This window comes from Herpailurus yagouaroundi, unplaced genomic scaffold, assembly GCF_014898765.1.
Source record: "Herpailurus yagouaroundi ecotype Mexico unplaced genomic scaffold, PumYag 197, whole genome shotgun sequence".
Lineage (NCBI taxonomy): Eukaryota > Metazoa > Chordata > Mammalia > Carnivora > Felidae > Herpailurus > Herpailurus yagouaroundi.
The window spans coordinates 15,944,587-15,955,293 of NW_024412428.1; the positions used below are offsets into that span (position 1 = coordinate 15,944,587).

At 35.0% G+C, this 10,707-nt stretch overlaps 1 protein-coding gene across 5 annotated transcripts in view; it reads right to left on the bottom strand.

Moving 5' to 3' along the window:
* The window catches only part of TRPC4 (transient receptor potential cation channel subfamily C member 4), a 201,140-nt gene that overhangs the window by 142,298 nt on the left and 48,135 nt on the right, over positions 1-10,707 (bottom strand). For all 5 annotated transcript variants that reach the window (XM_040448277.1, XM_040448275.1, XM_040448272.1 and 2 more), the window contains one exon: positions 380-784. In XM_040448277.1, the coding sequence (XP_040304211.1) occupies positions 380-757 (378 nt within the window). In that variant the 5' untranslated portion in view covers positions 758-784. The remainder of the gene's footprint in view (positions 1-379; positions 785-10,707) is intronic.

The following is a 10,707-nucleotide window of genomic DNA, read 5'->3' on the forward strand; positions in this document are numbered from 1 at the left end:
TTAAACAGGAAAAGAGCAAAAAAAATTCAGCCGGTTGCTGTAGAAAGTTGAAAAATGAAAGAGGAAAAATAGCCACACACACAGAGTGATCCCCAACAGCATTCTAGGCTGAGCATTACATAGAAATGTTTCCAGTGTAAGGGAAGCCAACACAGGCCATTTTGTTTTGCTTTTGTTCTCACTCAAGGTCTGATTTGCCAAGCAGGGGGTGCAGGTGCAGGTGACTGTTGGTGGGTAGTAAGTGTGTATCTACCAGTAATTGTCTATCACAATAGTTCTGACTTCAATTCTTGTCATTCTTAAAATCTGGGGAGAATTTTAACATCCACAGAAACCTTCTGCAAGTAAAATATATTAAAAATGGTGCTTTTGCACATACCTGTTTTTCTCCACTGGGCTTTTTGTGATTCAGTAACAGCTCAACAGCTCCAACAACTTCTTTCCTAATAGCGTGTAATAGCGCATCTCCAACATAGACATTAAAGCTTAAAAGTAGTTCGATGAGCTCCAAGTTCTCATTTTCAATTGCAATGAGGAGAGCAGTTCGTCCAAGAGGATCAATGCAATTAATATTGATTTTAAAATAAATTTCAGCTTCCTCCAGGGATTTCTTGACACTTGCATAATCTCCCTTTTCCACAGCATTTAAGTAGGCTTTTTCTGATGGTGAGAGTTCGGATTCCGCTCGGACTATCCTCAGAGGGATGCGATCTCTGTAGGGGGCATTCACATTTCTTTTGTAATAGAACTGAGCCATGTTTCATGCCATGCTATTTCCTTGTCTCTGAAAGTGCAAACAGAACCCCAAAAAACACAAGGATTAGTGCTAATACCCTTTTTAATCAGTATGTGTCACGCTTAACAACTAACTGTAATGCCAATAACAACAATTATACCATCATTCTATAATCGATTTTTTTCTCCTTAAACAATGCAAATAGGCTTAATAATTATTCAGTTATCTAGAAATGCAAGTTACAAAGTCCTAGTCTAAAAGGAATAAAAAATTGGAAAAGTTACTTTAAAAGTGGCATCTGTCAGAGGAGGTACCTGTAATTTTTGGAAATTATTTACAAAATTTATCGTAAATATATACAGTTTTTAACAGAGAACCCTGAAACTTAAAGGTTGTATCTTTGAGGTCCTAAAAAGGAACCAGGGATATTCAAATGTATCATTCACTATCAATTTTGCTAAACATATAGATGCTATTGAAATTATGAAATATCACTATCTTAGTAAAATGCTTTTCATTTGTAATGTATCTATTCTTAATGTCATTAAGTACTGACATCAAAGTTAATATGAATTGATGATATCAATATCAATGAAATATACTGAGCCTGATGAGTATAACTGTTTATCCCCTTTGTAAGTGAATTCACTTGAGGGGAATGAATGTGTATTGATGACATTAATGATCAAGGTGAGTCTAAGCAATTTCCCAAACGAAGAATTTAGAAATGTTCATGTAGAGAAAGTTTATTATGAAAATGCTATTTTCTTAATTCTATTACCTTGATATCATGAAACAATAAACCACAAGACAGAAATATTTTCATTATATAATGTATTATTTGGAAGTTATAGTAAAGATACAGTTGAAGATGAAGGAATTATTTTAAATAAATAAAAGATCATCTTAAGATAGATTAACAAGAACGAAGTCACTAGCAATTATATTGATTTAGTATTATCCTACTGATACAAACTTGCAGAAAAATCTATTATGTTTTTAAAAATTTTTTATTGCTATTAGCTCCTGATTTCATATTTATGATCTGAACTATTTTATTATTCTATGTCATTTATATTCAACCTACATGTTTATTTACATACATTTACTATTAAATTAAAATTAATGGGGGATTCTGGGTACCTGAACATGCATAGTCATCTTAATTGATCTTTTTAGACCTAATCATTTTATGAGTAAATTAACCGGATTTGAATAATACTTTAAAGGTAGATTAAACATGTATTGAATGAGCAAATGTGATTACATTTAATGGAATGTTTTCAATTTGGGAAATTATGCATCATTTGCATGCTACCTCAATTTAATAGGAATTTCCGTTATCAAGTAGTTAAGTTTCACTTTTTGATGTTTCAGATTATTAATCACAATTTCTCAAATATTGAGGTTCAGCATATAATACACACAACTTTTATTTCCTAATTTGTTCCTTTCTGACATTAGGTTTAGTATCTTATTAAGGCCCTTTCATAGATGAAGCAAATGTAAGAATCTCATAAGCCAGAATATTTTTCTCAAATATTTCACATTTTATTAGCCTTGGTGTTTTAAATGTATAATGACCAACTACACAGCATACTATACACTCATTTCTGCAATTTCAGACAGGGGGTATTGTGAGTTCTTTAAATGGTAATGTTAATTTTTCAGAGGAAAATTTTCAACTCTATTACTTTTAGGTGTGCAAATTATAATCAAGCTTCAAGCTTGGTATTTGGAGGTCCTCCAGTATTTGGAGATGTTTTAACTCACTAGAATCATGGGATAGAATTTATAAATTTATATTATGGGATAACAAGGACAATTTAATATTCTAGCATAAATAAAACTACAATAAACCAAAATTATTATGATCCTACATATCTCATTATAACTTTCTGATCCCAAATGCCAGCACTTCCCTCCCAATCCATGTTAGCATCAGTAAGAGTGTGTGGAATCAATGTCAATGGTTTTCACATTGTAATTTTACCAGGACTACAACATAAATGCTTCATAATGATAATAAGTGGCACTAATATTCCATTTCAATGCTCACTTTGTTTATTTGCTCACTTTGTTCTTACTCCAGACTCTTGGAAAAATACATAAACATCCCCTTTTAGAACTGAATTCAAGCTTTGCCACCAATAGTTGTTTTGCTTAAGACTAATGTTTCAAAGTAACTTACCGAAAGTACAGGTTAAAAGAAGAGATGAAAATACACACACACACACACAGACACACACACACTTTGCAGAACTTTGTCTGAATTGTTACTCAGTCAAGATTAAAAATCACCCTAGAGAATGGAATATTTTTATTTTATTTTATTGCGTTTACTCTATTTTGTTAGTGATGATATCAAATAATTAGATAGTGGAGGGGCCTGGGTGGCTTAACAGCGAATGACTCTTGATTTGGACTCAGGTCATCTCAAGGTTCGTGCGATCGAACCCTGCATCAGGCTCTGTGCTGACAGCATAGAGCTTGTTTGGGATTCTCTCTCTCTGCCCCTTTCTTTGTATCTCTCAAAATAAATAAATAAACATTACCAAAAAGAATTAGATAGTAAATAGCATTTGACTTCTCGCTTTTAAAGCACAGGATGGGGTGTGTTGGTGGTTTAGTGGTGAGCATAACTACCTCCCAAAGCTCAGGATGTCAGTGACAATGAAGAGACTGGTGAACAACAGAGAAGGTACTGGAGAAGTTGGGGGAGAGGAGAACAGATAATGAGAAATTAGATTTATTAAAATCTATCTCATTTAATCCAGATAACTGCCATAAATGTAAACTCCATAAGGACTGGTTAAGACATGATACTGCCCTGAAAGGAAGACATATTCTAGTGAATGAACACTGTGTTCAAAATGTGAACTAGGTATGAGACATTACATTTGGTTACCTGTTTCTCCATCCGTAAAGGGGGGCAAACAACACTATCAAAAGAATGAGTAAGAAGAATCAGTGTCGGCGCTGAAAAAGATCTATTAACAGTATTGTCGTCTTTTAGTTTCTTGGGTTTGAAACAAATATAAGACCTCACATTGAGAAAGACAGATGGAATTTAAATATATTAAAATTTTAAATACATTCAATAAATGAAATTTAATGATTTACAATGAATTGCAAAACACACACACATAAAACAATTCTGGTTAAGACTTTAGAAGAGTGAGGAAGATTATATAACTTTTCATTACGTAGACTTTAGACAAGTCTTGGATTATTTGAGTTGCAGGGATACTAATAAAAGGACAAAAATCAAGTTTAACTTTTGGAAACTGTGATAGACCGATGTAACAGTGAGTGTAAGGTGCTGATAAGGCTGATGGAGTTCCTGAATTGACACATTTATCAGCAACTATGGAATTGCTACTGGATAGAAAGTCTGTAAAAGAACAGGAGGCTCAGTACAGCAAAGATCCTGACTTAAAGTGTGTGAATCAATGCCTGTTCCTGGTCTTGAACTTTCAGAACGAACTTTCTGGAAAGGAGAAGATGTTTTCCCCCATGAAATCACAGAACTGAACAGATTCTTTGATTTCAATGCCCCCTGTAGAACACACAATCTAGAAGTGAAATGAATGTTTCATTGTTATGTTTCAAAGACTCAGAGGAGAGATGGGAAGTGATGGGAAAAAACCCCTCAAATTCTGCAATGTGAATTTTTAATTAACTGAAATTTTATTTTCTGTAAATGCGTTGGGAATTAAAACCATCAAAAAGGTAGACTGTCATCAATCCCAAGAGAAATTAAAAAAAATTGTCACTAGATATGAGAACCACAATTACCTAAGCAACATAATGATATACAGAAAAACAAAAGTTCCAATATTTACATGGATCAGAAAGCATATTCCCTGGAGGATGGACTTAGTTGCTTGGTGGAAAGAACAGTGCGCTCCCAAACAACACAAGGGAAAGAAAATATGCAGAATACAGAAATCTCCACTCTTGAGCAGAAATCATTAAAGTTAAAAGAAAAGTTCCATATATATATATATATATAATATTTTTAAATTATATATATTATATATGTATATATGCATATACACACATAAATATGCATGTATATATATATGTGTATATATATATATATATATATGTAGTTTTTTATTCCCTAGGTTACTGTCAAAGCATTCATGTTTATAGGTTGACTTCATCACACCATGAGAAATCTGACTACCATTTTTTGTTAGGGTACTACTACATATATTTAAGTTGCTTTTGTACTTTTTCTGGACTCTGGTATGAAATAACATTTTCTCAGCTAATTTACTGACATTTGATCCAATTCAGATTTTTATTTTTGGCTATTGGTATAGTACATTATCTCTATAATCTTTGATATAATACACACTCCACATAAACACCAAATGCTCTAATCTTTGGTACCACTTTGAATTCCAGACCTGTTCCTACTGTCTTCGGGCAAGATACCATGTGAACATTTCAGTAGCTGTAAGTCTTGTACCAAAAGTGCCACATAATTCACTGAAATGTTTTGTGACTTAGCCTGACCAAAACCCAAGTGACTCTTGTTTTGATGTTGTAAAAGCACACTGACTACTAAATTCTTCTGAAAGGTTTTAAGGATATTTCTGTGAATTTCAAGAAGTTCATGCTATATTACCTTATGAAAAGAAAAACACTTTACTAACTAAACATAACAACACCCTAAGATTTTAAAGGAGGAAGTTGGGTTATGCTTATGTTTAAAATGGAAGCCCCTTATGATTTAACAAGTACCAAACTTAAAACTAAACCCTAAATATTCCTATTTAAAAACAAAACAAAACAAAACAGTACCTAGGAGAATGCATTTGCAGGGAAAAAAAAAAGTTATTTATCTTGATTTTTATCTCATGGGATTTAGAAAACATGTTTAAGAAAGTATATATAGCTGTCAGAGTTTGAATTTCCACCCTGAGAGTTAGAATGTGCATTGATATATTCCTGTTTTTCCCTCCAATCTCAGAGGAAAGGATGCTCTCTCTCTCTCTCTCTTTGCTCAGGCTGCGAATCCCGCTGCCTGAGGAGTTTTCAGTCATTGCCACTTCTCTAAAACCTTACATCAGCCCCTTCCTTCTTTCAGACCTTAAACTTTTCTCTGCATACTGAACTCAGATATATACAGGTACCTAATTTTCAGATAGGTATTTTTTAAAGTAGGTGTAAATGTTTTCTCTGTATTTATTTGTTAATTTTTTTCATTTTATTTAGTTGAGAGAGAGAGAGAGAGAGAGAGAGAGAGAGCACAAGTGGGGGAGAGGAGCAGAGGGAGAGAGAGAGGGAATCCCAGACAGGCTCCACACTCAGCGTGGAGTCTAATACGGGACTCGATCGGACAACCCTGGGATCATGACCTCAGCCGAAATCAAGGATGCTTGACAGACTGAACCAAGAGGCGCCCCTTTCACATACTTATTTTAAAATTCTAATTATCTTTGGCAATTATCTCTCTCTCATCTCTGATTTTCTTTATTTTATAAAGTTTAACCTTATCTCTCATTTACTCATTTACTCTCCCTAAGATAGTACTTATTGCCATCATGGAATAAATATTTTCCTTAAAGTCAATCATGTCCTGCTAATTACCAGATTCATTTTGATGCCACATGATACTTGGCTTTTTCAGCAGCCTTTCTAAATAAGATGTGCCTCCCCTTGAGTTCTCTGATGCTCTTCTGTAATGTTCTACCTTCTGCCTACACGTGATCTCTCTCCGTAGTCCCCCAGCTTGTTTTCCTTCCATCTAAAGCCTAAATGTTGTTAATACCAGGGTTCTGCCCATGGCTCTTTTCTCCATTTGTCACTCTCACTAGCAATTTTCATCTGTTACTCATTATTCAAAATGTTCCATAAAACCCATATATGTTTTTAAAGTATGCTGTTATGTTTTCAGTATGTTCTAAAATCCATGTTCCCAGGCCATACCTCTCTAAAGTTCTAGACACATGCTGTCCAGTATGGTAGCCAGTAGTCACATGTGACTATTTAAATGTAAAATGACTAACATTAAATCATATTAAGGATCATTTCTTAAATCTTACTGGCCATATTTCAACTGCAGTATAGCATTTCCTGTGTGTAATGCTGACTGACTTTATCTCCTCATTATTGTTGGCTACACCAATATCCTTCCAAATCATCTCACTGATATTATTCTTGCATCCTCTCTAGCCTCCACAATGTCAGAGACCTAATCATGCTAAAATGTAAATCTGATCAAGTCACTCTCTTACTTATAACTCATGAATGACTGATAATCATTCACAGGAAAACATACTAACTTATTACAGAATATTGGACTCTCATGATCTGGTTTCTAAATGCCTTCTTGTATGTATTTCCCAAGACTGCTCTTGGAAAACCGTATTTCACATTGACAAACTACTTGGCTACTAAAGCTCTAGGCATTTTCTCATACTGTTCTTTACAACAGGAATACCTTTCCTTCCCTTGAGCATCTGGTAACTCCTGCCAAGTTTTAAAGACTCCTGTGAAGTATCATAGCCTTGAGGATTTTTCTTCCCTTCCTCCTAAAGAGGGGTTATATGGCGTTTTTTATGGGTCTTTATAAACTCTGTGGACCTATTCGATTTAGAACTTTTCTTATTTACTGTATAGAAGACATCCATATGTCAAACATTGGCAATACCATGGTGAATGAAAGCCAAAATCTTTGTACTCATAGAGCTTATGATCCGTGGAAGAGGATCCACAGAAATTTAAAAAAGCAAAGGTGCAAACTGAATAATTACAATTTTGTTAAGGTTATAATGGAAATAAATGGTGAGAGGCTATGGAGAAGCATGGCACAGGGGAAGAAGAGATGGAGAGTTGCATGAGGTAGGGTGGTCAAGGGTGGCCTCTCTGTGACATGAAAGATGATAAAATGCTAGCTAGATAAAATGTGAACAGTGCAGAGAAAACCATTACATTAAAAGGATTTGAAAGTGAGAAGACGGTGAGGCAGGAGGAACATTTTAGTGTGTGGAAGAGGCCAGCTTGACTGGAGTATAGTGAGTAAAGGAGAGAATGGAGGAGGTGACTCTGCAGCCCACAGTGTGGGGTATGAATTTTGGGAAGCATTCTAAGCATAATAAGTTACTGAAGGGCTTTGAGCTGGGGAGTGACTTAATCCAATTTCTGTTTTTAAAGGTCACTCTGGCTGCTAATTGATTTGGAATTGTTCAAGAGTGGAAACTAAAAGATCATCTGCTAGTAAACCAAGTGAGTACCATCAAGAGTCTCTATCAGGAAAGAGTATATATTAACCTCTATGATTAAGAATGTGAAACTCTCGGACTCTGATCGTGGTATAATGCTGATGGGGAATTAAGTGTCTGCCCATATTTTATTGAGTTTACTGATATTATTACATTATTGAATATATTTTGAGCAATGTTACTCTAGCCGTCTTTCCCATATCTATATTTTTTCCCATAATTTTATAGAATTTGAAGTTTTTCAGGAATACACCTGCCATTTGGTAACAGGGTTGCATATATACATATTGCTGTAACTACATCAGAAACATTTGTACTTCTTTCATTGTGTCAAAGATGTTGATACTTGGCGTGTTGACAATGAAAGTGTCACATGGTAAAAGAAAAGAAGCATTAAGAAGAAATGTGGGGAGAAACTATGCATGTTGCAAATACATAGTATGCACATTTCAACAAAGAAAGACTAACCTAGTTTCAAAAATGACTTATTCAGCAGCAAAATGCATTCAAAGTACCCCACCACACTCAGATCCTGTAATCCATAGCTGACCTTTAGTTTCTGAAATTGTGTGTGTGTACGTATGTGTACGCGTGTGTGTGTGTGTGTGTGTGTGTGTGTGTGTGCGCGCGCATGTGCGTCTATGTACTGTCAGGGTGGTAATTGTTGTCTTTAGCCCAAGACAAAAAGAAATGTATCTTTTAGTGATAGCAAAAATAATATAAAATGCTTAAATTTGGATGCACATACAAAATTTTTGATAAATATATGACCCCTTTATTTAAAAAAATACCACTTACATTACTTCAAGAGGTAAGAAAGGATACTGTGTGGCTTAGGGGTTACTGCTGGTAGTGGCTGTGGTGGGATGTGTGTGTATGTGTGTGGGGGGGGGGAGAAAGAGAGAGAGAGAGGTAATTGAACTTGTATTGAAAGTTATTGTTGTAGTAATATATCAATAGGGAAGCATGACAGATCAGTGCAGGAAATAGAAAAATAATAAATAATGTTGACACAACTGGTTAGAAGTTTTGGAAATAATTATTTTGGAACACCATGAACATAGATTCTAAATGAATTTAAAAGTGAAATATTGAAACAAATGAAATTTCAATGGCGAAGAGTTTTCTTTTTTTTTTTTAATTTTTTTTTCAACGTTTTTTATTTATTTTTGGGACAGAGAGAGACAGAGCATGAACGGGGGAGGGGCAGAGAGAGAGGGAGACACAGAATCGGAAACAGGCTCCAGGCTCCGAGCCATCAGCCCAGAGCCTGATGCGGGGCTCGAACTCACGGACCGCGAGATCATGACCTGGCTGAAGTCGGACGCTTAACCGACTGCGCCACCCAGGCGCCCCAAGAGTTTTCTAAGCAAAAAGCATTCGAGAAATGACTATGAAAAAGACTTATGCATACAGAGAATTAAAAAAACTTAGTATCCAAACGTAATACACAAAATTAAAAGGCAAAACAAGGGAAATTATTCAAAATAAATATGACTGAGAAGAGCTTATTAATAGAAAAGAAAAACACTAAGAGTCAAAGAATAAAAAGACCAGCCTCCTCAGAGAAAAAGAAATCCAAGTGGAAAATATCATTTGAAAATGCATTCTACTTTTCTGACCTCTAAAATGGAGAAGTTTACCAGCACGATAAAAGATATCGCCTGCAAAATGTGATCAGATTAAATACAAAAGAATAGCCAATACCAGAAAGGATTCGGTGAAAATACTTCTAAGTTGCTGGTGATAGTTTAAACTGAAAAGGAATTGGAAATATGTGTGCCCATCTTTGGAAGGATTCAAACCCTTCACCCTAGGAGTATCTCTTCCAGGAATTCACCCTGGAGTTATATTTTACAAGGCAGGCAATAGTTACAAGGCATACATAAATAAGTATTTTTATTTATGCCCACAAAAGAAAAATAACTGTTATCTATTGTTGGAAACAACTGGAGAGACTCAAAAGTCAATAATTGTCAGCTAGTTCAATTAAAAGCTGAATATTCATTTAATAAAAAATGTGTAGCTATTAAAATAACATGTTTTAAAGGTTAATGTCACACAAAATAATCATATTATGATAAGTGCTAATCATGGATAACATTTTCAACACAAGATTAGCACCTGCAACAATGATAAAACTTATAAGAAGGAGATAACTATACTCACAATTAAGAAAGGTTACCTATGTGGGGTCGGGGGGATGCCTGGGTGGTTCGGTTGGTTAAGTGTCTGACTCTTGATTTCAGCTCAGGTCATGATCTCATGGTTTGTGAGTTCAAGCCCTATCTTGGGAACTGTGCTGACAGTGTGGAGTCTGTTTGGGATTCTCATTCTCCCTCTCTCTCTGCCCCTCGCCAGTCATGTTCTCTCTCAAAATAAACAAATAAACTAAGGAAGGAAGGAAGGAAGGAAGGAAGGAAGGAAGGAAGGAAGAAAGAAAGAAAGGAGGGAGGGAAGAAAGAAAGAAAGAAAGAAAAGAGAAAAAGAGAGAAAGAAAGGTTACCTATGGGTAATAGGTGGTTTTTGTTCTGATTTACATTTTCTAGGTTTTTGATAAAGATGATACAATGATTTTAGTTTTTAAAACAGTCAAAGCAGAATACAATGTTCCTCTTTATTGATTTTTATAATATGCCAGAGAATATTGTTTTAACATTACCATGGGAGCTCTTAGCATTTGGGGGGATAAAAGTAGATGCCCCTGTAACCTCTGAGATACACACACACACA